Source organism: Pristiophorus japonicus, chromosome 17, assembly GCF_044704955.1.
Source record: "Pristiophorus japonicus isolate sPriJap1 chromosome 17, sPriJap1.hap1, whole genome shotgun sequence".
NCBI classification, from domain to species: domain Eukaryota; kingdom Metazoa; phylum Chordata; class Chondrichthyes; family Pristiophoridae; genus Pristiophorus; species Pristiophorus japonicus.
In genome coordinates this window covers 22292321-22306668 of record NC_091993.1, presented here as the reverse complement: position 1 = coordinate 22306668, position 14348 = coordinate 22292321, and the positions used below count along the sequence as shown (strand labels likewise).

Below are 14348 nucleotides of genomic sequence, written 5' to 3'. Positions count from 1 at the left end.
GTCCAAAATGAGAACCACAGTCCCTATCACAGATGGGACAGACAGTCGTTGAGGGAAAGGGTGGCTCTTTTCGCTGCCTGCGCTTGATTTCTGCATGCTCTCGGCGACGAGACTCGAGGTGCTCAGCGCCCTCCCGTACATCCAGCCTGTCCCACACAATTATGATACTATCACATTATATATACCCTCCACCCCACCCAAAACCATGTGATCTCCTGGGAGAGGCGTAAAAACCAGACTAATTTGGGGGAAACAATTCTGGGAAATTCCTTCTCCGACCTATCTCGGCGATCGAAACTAGTCCAGGAGATCACTCTGGCCTTGAATTCCCTGTAGTACCCAACTTCTGTAAGAGGTGGTGTCCGCCCCAGCCAGAAACAGGACCAGCTCTCACTTGAAGGAATTCAGTGAGTCTGCATCCACCACACGAGACATAGCCTGTTCCAGAGGTCTACTAGAGTGTCAGCCTGTGTCTCATAGCACTCTCGCCTCTGAGTCAGAAGGTTGTGGGTTCAAGTTTCACTCCAGGGACTTGCACATAAATCTTCTCTTCTTCTTAGGCAGTCCCTCGGAGTCGAGGATGACTTGCTTCCACACTAATATGAGTTCTCAGGTGACTGAGGAGTCCAATGCGGAACCTACAGTCTCTGTCACAGATGGGGCAGACAGTGGTTGGGGGGTCGGGTGGGTGGGGGGCTTGGGCTGCCATACGCTCCTTCCGCTGTTTGCGCTTGGCTTCCGCGTGCTCCCGACAAAGAGACTCGAGGTGTTCGGCGCCTTCCCGGATACTTCTCCTCCACTTTGAGCCGTCTCGGGCCAAGGATTCCCAGGTGTCGGTGGGGATGTTTCAAGGAAGCTTTGAGAGTGTCCTTGAAGCACTTCCTCTACCCACCTGGGACTCGCTTGCCGTGTCGGAGCTCTGAGTAGAGCGGTTGTTTTGGGAGTCTAGTTTCGGGCATGCGGATGTTGTGGCCCGTCCATCGGAGCTGATCGAGCGTGGTCAATGCTTCGATGCTGGGGATGTTGGGCTGAGCAAGAACACTGACGTTGGTGCGCCTATCCTGCCAATGGATTTGCAGGATCTTGCGGAGGCAGCGTTGGTACTTCTCCAGTGCTTTAAGGTGCCTGCTGTACATAGTCCTTTCTCTGAAGCATATAGGAGGGCAGGTATCACTACTGCTCTGTAGACCAAATCTAGGCTGACACTCTAGTGCTGAGGGAATGCTGCAATGTCGGAGGTGCCATCTTGTGGATGAGACGATAAATCGAGGCCCCGTCTGCCCTCTCAGGTGGACGTAAAATATCCTGTGACACTATTTTGAAGAAGAGCAAGGGAGTTATACCCAGTGTCCTGGCCAATATTTATCCCTCAAACAACATAACAAAAACAGATTATCTGGTCATTATCACATTGCTGTTTGTGGGAGCTTGCTGTGTGCAAATTGGCTGCCGCGTTTCCTACATTACAACAGTGACTACACGCCTAAAGTATTTCATTGACTGTAAAGCGCTTTGAGATGTCCAATGGTCGTAAAAGGCGATTCCCTGGGAAAAGAACCACCTCCTGACATCATAAAAACCATTACCCAGTATATTCCTGCGCCATACAGAGCAAAAGGTCCCAGAGTCAGCTCTTGGTTTGCGCTGAGTTCGCTGATCCAGGTCACAGTAGCAGTTGGGGTGCTATAATTTGCCTCAGTTCCATTTAGGCGAGGAAGGAGGGCGGGGAGGGGGATAACATTCTGCCAGCAATCCTGCTCGCGACCACTAGACCAGAGACACCACTGGAGAGTATGGATAAGTAGAGGGTCCGGAAACAAAGACTGGCCTTCCTGGCTGAATAACCTGCAGCCACTCACCCATGAAGACAAGTCCCTTAGGCAAGCTATCAGTGGAACCATGCCTCAGCATGTTCCGGGGAGGTGGGGGGGAGGGGGGGAAATTGGCCAAAAGGAAAAGATAAAGGCGACTTCATATGCAGTGTATTAGTAAGATGAGGCATCAGTGAGTCACTGTTAGATTTGACAAGGTTGAATGAACTGCACTGTTTCCTTATTCCCTGTTAAATGCAAGCCATTTACCATTAAATCCTTATTTTATGCTTCTGGCAGGAGCCTCGAACAATAAACAAATTGCATAAAGGGCCAGTATTTAAAATTAGGCCAAAACTGAAAAAGGAGTCAGTGGAATTTTTCACCTAAAACAGCTGGAAAAACACGGAGTACACAGAAGTATTTATTTAGATTCCTGTGATGCCAAGCCTTCGCTCCACCAACCTGAGACTCCTCTCTTGCCTCGCTGCATTGAGTCTCCAATTCAGGGCACCGAGGAGCGGAAAGTGTGCTGACAGTAGCTCCATCAAATATTTATTTTACAATCGGGACAGCCATATCAGGACTGGTTGGGCCCCGTGCATAAGGTCTTCTTATGTGGATGCAAGATTCTAAAGCGAGGTGCAAGTTCACTTTCGGCACATTTTCCCCCTCAGCAGTCATAGTGCTACTCTGTTTTATTTCCCAATCCTTTAGCTACCTATAAAGACTGTAACGAACCTTACTTGTGGGCCTATCAGAGACTCCTCTTTATTGTGTGTCCTTGGGCACCTGTATCGAGCGGGCAGGTGTCGTAGGCTGAAGGAACCCAGGTGTGAATGTTTTTCTTTGAAACTGTGGTGCCAATGGCTCAACTGGTGGATCCACTGCCCACTTCATCTTCTTTGTGTGTCAGCTGTGGGTCAGTGGGTTTGCACCCTCGCCTCTGAGTAAGAAGGTTGTGGGTTCAAGTCCCACTCCAGGTTGACACTCCCAGGCTGAGTAAATGCGTTGACTATATCCTGGAGTTCAGCCTCTGAATGTGTGCAGATGCAGGCGTCGTCCACGTACTGTAGCTCGATGACAGAGGTTGGAGTGGTCTTGGACCTGGTCTGGAGGCGGCGAAGGTTGAACAGGTTCCCACTGGTTCTGTTGTTTAGTTCCACTCCAGCTGGCAGCTTGTTGACTGTGAGGTGGAGCATGGCAGCGAGGGAGATTGAGAAAAGGGTTGGAGCGACGATGCAGCCCTGTTTGACCTCGGTCCGGACGTGGATTGGATCTGTAATGGATTCGTTGGTAAGGATCATGGCCTGCATGTCGTCGTAGAGCAGGCGAAGGATGTTGATGAACTTTTGGGGGCATCCGAAAAGAGGAGGACACTCCATAGACCCTCGCGGTCGACATATTTATTGAGGCATACGAAAGCATGGGCCTTACGCTAAACATCCGTAAGACAAAGGTCCTCCACAAGCCTGTCCTCGCCGCACAGCACTGACCCACAGTCATCAAGATCCACGGCGCGGCCTTGGACAACGTGGACCATTTCCCATACCTCGGGAGCCTCTTATCAACAAAAGCAGACATTGATGAGGAGATTCAACACCACCTCCAGTGCGCCAGTACAGCCTTCGGCTGCCTGAGGAAAAGAGTGTTCGAAGACCAGACCCTCAAATCTACCATCAAGCTCATGGTCTACAGGGCTGTAGTAATACCCGCCCTCCTGTATGGCTCAGAGACATGGACCGTGTAGAGTAAACACCTCAAGTCGCTGGAGAAATACCATCAACGATGCCTTCGCAAGATCCTACAAATCCCCTGGGAGGACAGACGCACCAACATTAGCATCCTCAACCAGGCCAACATCCCCAGCATTGAAGCACTGACCACGCTTGATCAGCTCCGCTGGACAGGCCACATTGTCCGCATGCCAGACATGAGACTCCCAAAGCAAGCGCTCTACTCGGAACTCCTTCATGGCAAATGAGCCAAAGGTGGGCAGAGGAAATGTTACAGGGACACCCTCAAGGCCTCCGTGATAAAGTGCAACATCCCCACCGACACCTGGGAGTCACTGGCCAAAGACCGCCCTAAGTGGAGGAAGTGCATCCGGGAGGGCGCTGAGCACCTCGAGTCTCATTGCCGAGCGCATGCAGAAATCAAGCGCAGGCAGCGGAAGGAACGCACGCAAACCTGTCCCACCCTCCCTGACTCTCAACGACTGTCTGTCCCACCTGTGGCAGGGACTGTGGCTCCCATATTGGACTGTTCAGCCACCTAAGGACTCATTCTAAGGGACTGCCTATGATGATGATGAGTGCTAAGGGAGTGCTGCACTGTCGGAGGTGCTGTCTTTTGGATGAGACGCTAAACCGAGGTCATGTCTGCTCTCTTAGGTGGACATAAAAGTTCCCATGGCACTATTTTGAAGAGCAGCAACAGCAACAACTTGTTTATATAGCACCTTTATCATAGTGAAACATCCCAAGGCGCTTCACAGGAATATTATGAGATTTTAAAAAATTGACACCAAGCCGCATAAGTAGAAATTAGCGCAGGTGACCAAAACTTTGGTCAAAGAGGTATGTTTTAAGGAGCATCTTCAAGGAGGAAAGAGAGGTAGAGAGGAGAGGTTTAGGCAGGGAGTTCCAGAGCTTGGGGCCTAGGCAACAGAAGGCACAGCCACCAATGGTTGAACGATTACAATCAGGGATACTCAAGAGGGCAGAATTAGAGGAGCGCAGACATCTCCGGTGGATTGTGAGGCTGAAGGCGATTAGAGATAGGGAGGGGCAAGGGCCATGGAGGGATTTGAGTACGGGAGTTATCCCTGGTGTCCTGGCCAATATTTATCCCTCAATCAACATAACAAAAAATGATTATCTGGTCATTATTACATTGCTGTTTGTGGGAGCTTGCTGTGCACAAATTGGCTGCCGCATTTCCTACATTACAACAGTGACTATACTTCCAAATATTTCATTGACTGTAAAGAACTTTGGGGCATCCTGAAGTCGTGAAAGGTGATATATAAACTTTTCAGGTCTGGAACCGAATCACACAGAACCGAACAGTCCCAGGGTCAATCCTCGCTCAGCGTTGACTTGGCTGATCCCGGCCAAATTGGCAGTGGGAATGCTGCAATTGATGCTGATGCTCCAGGGGTAGGAAACAGAAAATCAGCTTGGGATCTTGCTGTTGATCACAAACCAGTGAATCCCGGCGGGAGCCTGCATGGTGGGTGAAGACAGGTTTGGAGCTGTACTGTCTCACATGGTTACATAGCCTGCTGAGCCTCATCAGAGGGGTGTTGGCAAGTTATCTTTGGAGGGCGGCTTAGCTGAACTCAATCCTCTAACCAACTACCACACGTGTAACCCCATCATCATAGGCAGTCCCTCGGAATCGAGGAAGACTTGCTTTCACTCTTAGCATGAGTTCTTAGGTGGCTGTACAGTCCAATACGAGAACCACAGTCTCTGGCACAGGTGGGACAGACAGTGGTTGAAGGAAAGGGTGGGTGGGGAGTCTGGTTTGCCGCACGTTCCTTCCGCTGCCTGCGCTTGATTTCTGCATGCTCTCGGCGACGAGGCTCGAGGAGCTCAGCGCCCTCCCGGATGCACTTCCTCCACTCAGGGCGGTCTTTGGCCAGGGACTCCCAGGTGTCAGTGGGGATGTCGCACTTTATCAGGGAGGCTTTGAGGGTGTCCTTGTAACGTTTCCACTGCCCACCTTTGGCTTGTTTGTCGTGGATGAGTTCTGAGTAGAGCGCTTGCTTTGGGAGTCTCGTGTCTGGCATGCGAACTATGTGGCCTGTCCAGCGGAGCTAATCAAATGTGGTCAGTGCTTCAATGCTGGGGATGTTAGCCTGGACGAGGATGCTAATGACCCTTCCAGTGCACACAGAAATCACTGGACAGTGATTGCCAGTGAGAATGCTGGTTGACGTTCTGCCCTTCCTTGTCCGGGAGTGCCAGGATAATTCGAACACCCCAATTGCCGCTCTAGCTGGAGATTCGCTAACTCACGCACACTTTCCAGCAGGAGTCACTGGAAAATGAGTAGGAATGCTGGCTGGGTTTTATTTTCCCCTTCCAGTGACCCTGCAAGCTGAAATCAGTTAGCCCAGCAGCGACTGGGAGTTGAACATAAGAACATAAGAAATAGGAGCAGGAGTAGGCCATTTGGCCCCTCGAGACTGCTCCGCCATTCAATAAGATCATGGCTGATCTGATCATGGACTCAGCTCCACTTCACTGCCTGCTCCCCTTAACCCTTTATTGCCTTATCGCTCAAAAATCTGTCTATCTCCGCCTTAAACCATTCCCACTGCCAATTTGGCCGGGATCAGCCAAGTCAACGCTGAGCGGGGATTGACCCTGGGACTGCGCGGCTCAGTTCCACGCCTGAATCATGGAGCTTCCGTGTCGCTCGGTTCCACACCAAATGTTGCCGTTACCCATCGAGTGCCAATGGGTAGCTCTGCGACCCAATACTTTCAGTTCCAACTGCTGCAGTAGAGACTAAGACGACGGCCAAAATAAACAACAAATTCCAGACAGCAGCAAATTTTAGTTCGTCTATGATGTATTCAGTAGCAGAATATGGAATTCCAGTTTTTTTGTGCGTATTGTTGCATACGACAGGGTTTATACTGGGTTGTAGCCAGTCTGTAAGGATGACGCTAAAGGTACTGCCCAGTTCATTTAATAGCCAGAGCTGGTACATGCAGACTTGGTTCTCTGGCCCCCAACCACAGGGTACAGTTAGGTCACGGAATATATACTTGCCAGCAATGCAAACTGAAGGTAGTTTATCACCAGCAATAAAACCCCAAGGGGTTAGGACAGTAACATTTCAACGCTCGCCATATTGTGATATCTGAAAACCATGAAGACTATTCATCGTTATTTTTCTTTAGACGGGCATGGAAATCACAGTAAATTAACAACAACTTGCATTTATATAGCGCCTTTAATGTAGTAAAACATCCCAAGGTGCTTCACAGGAGCGTTATCAAACAAAATTTGACACCGAGCCACATAAGGAGATCATCATCATCATCATCATAGGCAGTCCCTCGGAATCGAGGAAGACTTGCTTCCACTCTAAAAATGAGGCCTTAGGTGGCTGAACAGTCCAATACAAGAACCACAGTCCCTGTCACAGGTGGGACAGAGATAGTCGTTGAGGGTAAGGGAGGGTGGGACTGGTTTGCCGCACGCTCTTTCCGCTGCCTGTGCTTGATTTCTGCATGCTCTCGGCGATGAGACCCAAGGTGCTCAGCGCCCTCCCGGATGCACTTCATCCACTTAATGCGGTCTTTGGCTAGGAAATATTAGGGCAGATAACCCAAAACAGAGAGGTTTAGGGAGTGAATTCCAGAGCTTAGGGTCTCGCCAGCTGAAAGCACGGCCATCAATGGTGGAGCAATTAAAATAATGGATGCGCAAGAGGCCAGAATTGGAGGAGTGCAGAGATCTCAGAGGGTTGTGGGGCTGGAGGAGGTTATAGAGATACTGAGAAGCGAGGCCATGGAGGGATTTGAAAACAAAGATGAAAATGTTAAATTTGAGGCGTTGCCGAATCAGGAGCCAATGTAGGTCAGCGAGCTCAGGGGTGATGGGTGAGCGGGACTTGGTGGGGGTTAGGGTGCAATCAGCAGGAAAATGTAGTACAACAATTATAATCTGTAAAATGATATAAATAAAATGCCATTGTTTTCTAATTGTCTGACCACTTTAAGAAAATATGTTTATCATAACAGCTGAGACTCCTATCTGAGCTTCATACAGTTTTTTGCTTACTCTCCTGAAGGTGCTGACTCTTGGGGTACGGGTTTCACAGGCACAAGGGGCATCCAATGGGCAAGACTTTCATCACATGTTGAGTCACTATTTGCTTTTAGATGGTAGCACATCCCTGTCCCTATTATTTTTATTCATTCATGGGATGTGGGCGTCTAGGGAGTGAGTTCCAGGATTTTGACCCAATCTTGAAGGAACGGAGCTATATTTACAAGTCAGGACAGTGTGTGACTTGGAAGGGAAATTGCAGTTGGTGGTGTTCCCATGCGCCTGCTGCCCTTGTCCTTCTAGGTGGTAGGGGTCACGACAAGGTATTGCACATTCCTAATTGCCCGTGAGAAGATACTGTCGAAGAAGCCTTGGCGAGTTGCTGCAGTGCATCTAGTAGAGTGTATACACTGCAGACTCATCTGATGCCAAACTTTTTAGGGGATCATTTCAAATTCAGCAATCATGTAAAACAGGCAATATTGGATTGGCAGCTCATTATTCAACCGGCCCAATTTGTTTCTCTCCACTGAAGTCAACGGCAAGGAAAATTGGGCGTGGTGTACAATGGGCGTTCGATCCGATTGGTGCCTGTTTCGCGTGATCGCTGAAAGTTAAATTTACCGCCGTAGATTTTCTAGCGGGGTCAGCGCACATGATCAGAAGCAAGAACTGCGGCAGATTGTACTTCTCCCTCCTTCCTAGCCTGGGGGGTGCTGAGGCAAACTGTAGCATTCCTACTGCTGTCTCAGCTGAGATTTGCTAACTCAGCACAGAATGGACCTGTATGGTCCAGGACTGTAGCGCATGTATATACACTGAGCCACCAGGGGGAGCCATAGCTCGACATTCTTAATCCAGTCAGTGGATGTCTTGTCCTGTTTTCGACAGTCTGAAAATTGAAACAAACTAGTTAATGACTAAATTATGAAAACTAAGAATACATAATGAATTTTTAAAAACCTACATATGCATTACGCATATGCGAGTAGATATTTTGATTGTTATTTATGGGATGTTGAGGTAAAACTGACCTCCTCTCTACCCCTCCTCCTTTAAGACATTCCTTAAACCCTACCTCTTTGACCAAGCTTTTGGTCACCTGCCCTAATATCTCCTTCTGTGGCTCGGTGGCAAAATTTATTCAATAATCACTCCTGTGAAGCGCCGTTAAAGACACTATAAAAATGCAAGTTGGTGTTTGCATTGAATCTTGGTGCTTTAGTCTGGATTAACTGGACCCAGCTAAGAGATTTGAGACTAACTGTCGCACTTCAACTGTAGAGGGAAAAAGAAAAACTGCAAATGTTGAAAATCTGAAATAAAATCGCAAAGTAGTGAAAATTCACAGTGGACCCCATTGGCCTCTGAAAAGAGAAAAGACTGATTAATGTTACGGGTTTAGAAATTTTTGTCAGCAGGAGTCAAGTTCCCTTTATAGGGCTGGCTAAATCTTGTTATACTCAGCGAGTATATTCATGGCTGAGATCAATAGATTTTTGGACTCTAGGGGAATCAAGGGATATGGGGATCGGGCAGGAAAGTGGAGTTGAGGTCGAAGATCAGCCATGATCTTATTGAATGGCGGAGCAGGCTCGAGGGGCCGTAAGGCTTCCTCCTAGAGGGGAGAACAGCAGGGCTAAGCTCACAGGTCAAATATATTCAATGCTTGCACAAGGTGGAACTTTGTATAAGATTATGAGGGGGCTTGACAAGGTGGATACAGAGGGGATGTTTCCACTGATGAGGGAATCGAGAACTAGAGGGCATGATCTTAGAATAAGGGACCGCCCATTTAAATCAGAGATGAGGAGAAATTTCTTCTCTCAGAGGGTTGTCACTCTGTGGAATTCGCTGCCTCAGAGAGCTGTGGAAGCCAGGACATTGAATAAATTTAAGACAGAAATAGACAGTTTCTTAAACAATAAGGGGATAAGGGGTTATGGGGAGCGGGTGGGGAAGTGGAGCTGAGTCCATGATCAGATCAGCCATGATCTTATTGAATGGCGGAGCAGGCCCGAGGGGCCGTATGGCCTACTCCTGTTTCTATTTCTTATGTTCTTATATTAACTGCTATCAGAGTTCATGGCTTTGGAAATAGAAAAGTGCTGGATAATATTCAAAGGTCATGTCACCTCAGGCTGTGAAAAGCCACAATAGAGACAAAGAGGGGAACAAAACTTTGGATTGGAAATGTGAAGTGGAATCTGAGCAGTTAAACCTCAAGCTTTATTTGCATATGTGCATGCACCTCGTTTCATGTACACACGTGTCAGCCCCTGTGCACATGGAAAAGAAAGAAAGACTTGCATTTACATAGCACCTTTCACTGCCATCGGATGTCTCAAAGCGGTTTACAGCCAATGAAGTACTTTTGGATTTTAGTCACTGTTATAATGCAGGAAACACAGCAGCCAATTTGTGCTCAGCAAGCTCCCATAAACAGCAATGTATTATGACCAGGTAATCTGATTTTGTTATGTTGATTGAGGGATAAATATTGACCAGGACACCAGGGATAACTCCCCTGCTCTTCTTCAGAAATAGTGCCATGGGATCTTTTACATCCACCTGAGAGGACAGACAGAGCCTCAGTTTAACATCTCATCCGAAAGACGGCACCTCCGACAGTCCAGCACTCCCTCAGTCTTGCACTGGAGTGGGATTTGAACCTGCAACCTTCTAACTCAGAGACAAGGGTGCTACCCACTGAGCCACAGCTGACACTGTGAAGAATGTCACCCTTCTCTCTGTGTACAGCGGGCAAAAGAGCCCAAGTAGGGTTGATTCAGCTGGCAGAACAAGGGTAGTGTACAGTGACCATTAGTTATAGCCTACAAATCAATCCTGACCCTTAAGCTAGCCCCTGATTACCATTGAGAGCACCGAGTTCCATGAACCTAGCCTATCAGAGATTGGGCCTGCTCCCACTTGTAGTTGCCAGCTTCCACCTGACCTTTTGAGGACACGTTTGAGGGCTGCAGCCCAGCTGAATATGTCACGCGTTCCAGCAATAACAAGGCTCCTTTTCTCCCCATTCTATGATCGGAATTGCTCCAAACGGGATATATTTTTCCGGCTGTGAAAGGCGTCATTGAAATTATTCTGGAAATTGTTGAGACTTTGCTACGTGTTTTTGGAGGGAGCCAGACATACCTCAGAGCGACAGACATCCTCAAGGATCCTGAAAGAATCTCCTGTGAAAAACTACGCAAACATACGCCAGCAGTCACCCGATTTATCCGAGGACGTATCGCCCTTTAGGCTGCTTTCTGGCTCTGGAAAATGTACCAATCTTTCAAATGTTCCTTGCACCATTCAATGCCTTAGCGTTGATGGAGCAACCATGCATTCGAAATGATTTATTTCTCATCAATCAGGAACAGTAGCATAAGGTAATGTTACTGGACTAACAATCCAAAGGCCTGGGCTAGTAATCCAAAGAAAAGAGTTCAATCCCACTAATGCAGCTGGGGAATTTAAATTCAGTGGAAATAAATCTAGAATAAATAAGCTAGTATTAGCAATGGTGACCATGTAAGTACTGGATTGTTGTAAAAAAAACCATCCGGTTCACTAATGTCCTTTATGGGAAGGAAATCTGCTGTCCTTACCCGGTCTGGCCAATATGTGGCTCCAGACCCACACGTAATTCATGGCTAAGGCAGTTAATTTGTTTTGCAGATAATGAACTGAAACTGGTAAATGACCATCGTACATTCCTTGCAGCCCTGAAGGTACCGACTGGAATATAATTCCGCAGGCAACTCTCTGATACACTCGCCCAGATGGTCATTTTTCACTTGTGCACTTAGTCAGTCGGCTTCAGCAGGGCATTTGAGGAAAGAGGGCGTCACCCAGCTGAGTCCAACTGTGCCCTAACCCAATGTCCATATACAAGTCTTGCCCACCAGGGTCATGGCGTGAACAAAAGCCCCTCCCTCGCACCAAGTCTCTGAAGCCAATTGTAGCACCCCAATTCTGCCCCGTCAGTTAGCTCAGTATAGATTTTGTCACCGAAGCTGGGACTTGCCGAGTCGTTATGACTTGGTTCTGCAGCAGGCAATGCTTTTAACAGCGCAGGCAAATCCAAAATGAGCATGAGAAGATCTGAATTCTCTTCCAAAGCCCACTCCACCTTGTTACTTCTCTCTGCCTGCAGAAACCTCCCTGAAAGCCATTTCTTCCCTAAATCTCACTTCTTGCTCAGTGTTCACAATTTCCCCTTGTTCAACACGTAAAATGCGCTATCATGAGGAAAAAAAACTCTATTTAGGTGCAAGTTGTTGATGAGGGAGTCTTCACAGCTCATTCATTCGTAAGTTGAGGTTCTCTGACACTGGTCAAAATGCTCTATAGTTCGGCAGTCCCACAGAGACCACCTCCTTTGACATTCATCATTGTTGTTCTGCAGGGATGGTACTAACTCACTTTTTAACTTTTTTCTTTTACAGATAAATTATGACCACTCTGCTTTTAGTGTTTATATGTTTGCGAGTGATCGCAGCGGCTATTTCTGTCGAAGTTTCTGGTAAGTAATTTTGAAAGATAAATGAATGATTAGATATTATGATATGAATTGTCAGATTATGGGCTTGACTCAGTTTGTAACACACGTGTCACCGTCGACAGATTTGAATAGCCTGTCGATGCTCCCTGGCCACTAGTGCGAGATACCACGAGACTATCAATTCCGATAGAATCACCGACCTCCAAAACGATGGATCTCCTGGGGATTTTTCAAACTTCTTCTTTGATCTTTTAATGTTAGCAAGGAGACTCGTGTCCCATCAGTTCTGAGCTACCATTCCAATTTAACTGGTGCTTAGGCGCCCGTGAACCGAGCTGTGCATCAGATTTCCATGTTCCCTAGCTGGAGAGCCAGCAGTATAACTTGGGTCTGCAAGCTTCTAAACACTCTAAGTATGGACCTGTTCCAACCAGTAACAGCAGTATAATGAGACGCTGAGTCATTTGTTATTTGTTATAGGTGGAGATAAACAGATTTTTGAATGATAAGGGAGTGAAGGGTTATGGGGAACGGGCAGGGAAGTGGAGCTGAGCCCAAGATCAGATCAGCCATGATCTTATTAAATGGCGGAGCAGGCTCGAGGGGCTGAATGGCCTAATCCTGCTCCTATTTCTTATGTTCTTATGTGCTGTACCCAGTCTAAAAAAAGTACTGGATATAGACAGAAAATTGGGATTTTCTAATATCCTATTGCACCTGGCCCTTTACTGATGTGACAACAACTTGTATTTATATAGCGCCTTTAATGTAGTAAAACATCCCAAGGCACTTCACAGCAGTGTTACAAGACAAAACAAATAAATGTGATACCGAACCACATATGAAGAAATTACGGCAGACGACCAAAAGCTTGGTCAAAGAGGTATGTTTTAAGGAGCGTCTTAAAGGAGGAAAGAGAGGTAGAGAGGTTTAGGCAGGGAGTTCCAGAGCTTGGGGCCTCGGCAACAGAAGGCACGGCCACCAATGGTTGAGCGATTATAATCAGGGATGCTCAAGAGGGCAGAATTAGAGGAGCGCAGACATCTCGGGGGGTTGTGGGGCTGGAGGAGATTACAGAGCTAGGGAGGGGCGAGGCCATGGAAGGATTTGTAAACAAGGATGAGAGTTTTGAAATCGCGACGTTGCTTAACCGTATCTGTAAAGAGATATCTTTTTATTCCTGTTTAACAGATGATGCTAAGGCACTGAGCGTAAAGATTGCTGCGCAGACGCCAGTGAAGGCTGTCCTTGCGAGCTCTGTGACTATCCCCTGCTACTTCATCAACACTACACCACTCTCACCGGACGCTCCCTTGGTATCTCTGCTGGCCCCAAGAATCAAATGGACCAAAATCACAGAAGGGGGGAAAGAGACAGTCATCGTCGTCGCCACTTCTGGAAAAGTTAAGATCAGCCAAGAGTACAAGGGTCGAGTCAAGCTTCCGAGCTACCATGAAATCCCAAGTGACGCCACCTTGGAGTTGGATAAACTACAATCGAGTGATTCAGGAATGTACCGCTGTGAGGTGATGCATGGTATTGAGGATAGCCAGGACGTTGTAGAGTTGGTTGTTAAAGGTAGATATTATGCTTGATTCTATTGCTGTTTTTCTTCTCTAATGTTTGGACAGTTATTTTTGACATTGCAGCTAGGAATAGATGTACACTTGGGTTTACTATCGGTCTGTTTGGTCCGAACAAAAACCCTTCCCCTTACCAATTGACTTCCATTTGCATATTCCAATACCCACCAAATTGACTCCCAATGCCCACTCCCAATTGGACAGTCTCCTGGTTTCAGATCAGGGTGCCCAAGAGCAGTGGCCCTTCTTCTTCCAAAGAGATTTGTCATTTTCAATATAGGGCTTTTGACCATGGTTGAAATCAAATTGGTGGTGCAAATCCTTCAAGTCCACCTGACTTGAATGTGCAAAACTAAGGAAAACTAAGGAAAAATATGAGAGAAAGACCATGTTGGAAGGCCAAATCCAAGACTATATGGAAGAGTTGGAACCATTTAGTCAGCAGCAACAATGACAAAGAGGAGAACGTAATGGCAAAGTCTTGTGACATCTATTGCTGTGATATATTCTTACAACAAACACACAGATGACAAGATGGCTCTACAGGAACTTGTCATCATGTGACCACATGACCCTTTTATTATTATACATCAGCGGTTGCATTACTACAGTAGTCCACTAGGTAGAGCAGTAGTCCACTAGGGGGACCTCT

At 47.4% G+C, this 14348-nt stretch overlaps 1 protein-coding gene across 2 annotated transcripts in view; it reads left to right on the top strand.

Moving 5' to 3' along the window:
• The window catches only part of acana (aggrecan a), a 96684-nt gene that overhangs the window by 33602 nt on the left and 48734 nt on the right, over nucleotides 1-14348 (top strand). For both annotated transcript variants that reach the window (XM_070858475.1, XM_070858474.1), the window contains exons 2-3: nucleotides 12058-12134; nucleotides 13305-13691. In XM_070858475.1, coding sequence (XP_070714576.1) covers nucleotides 12065-12134; nucleotides 13305-13691 — 457 coding nt within the window. In that variant the 5' untranslated portion in view covers nucleotides 12058-12064. The remainder of the gene's footprint in view (nucleotides 1-12057; nucleotides 12135-13304; nucleotides 13692-14348) is intronic.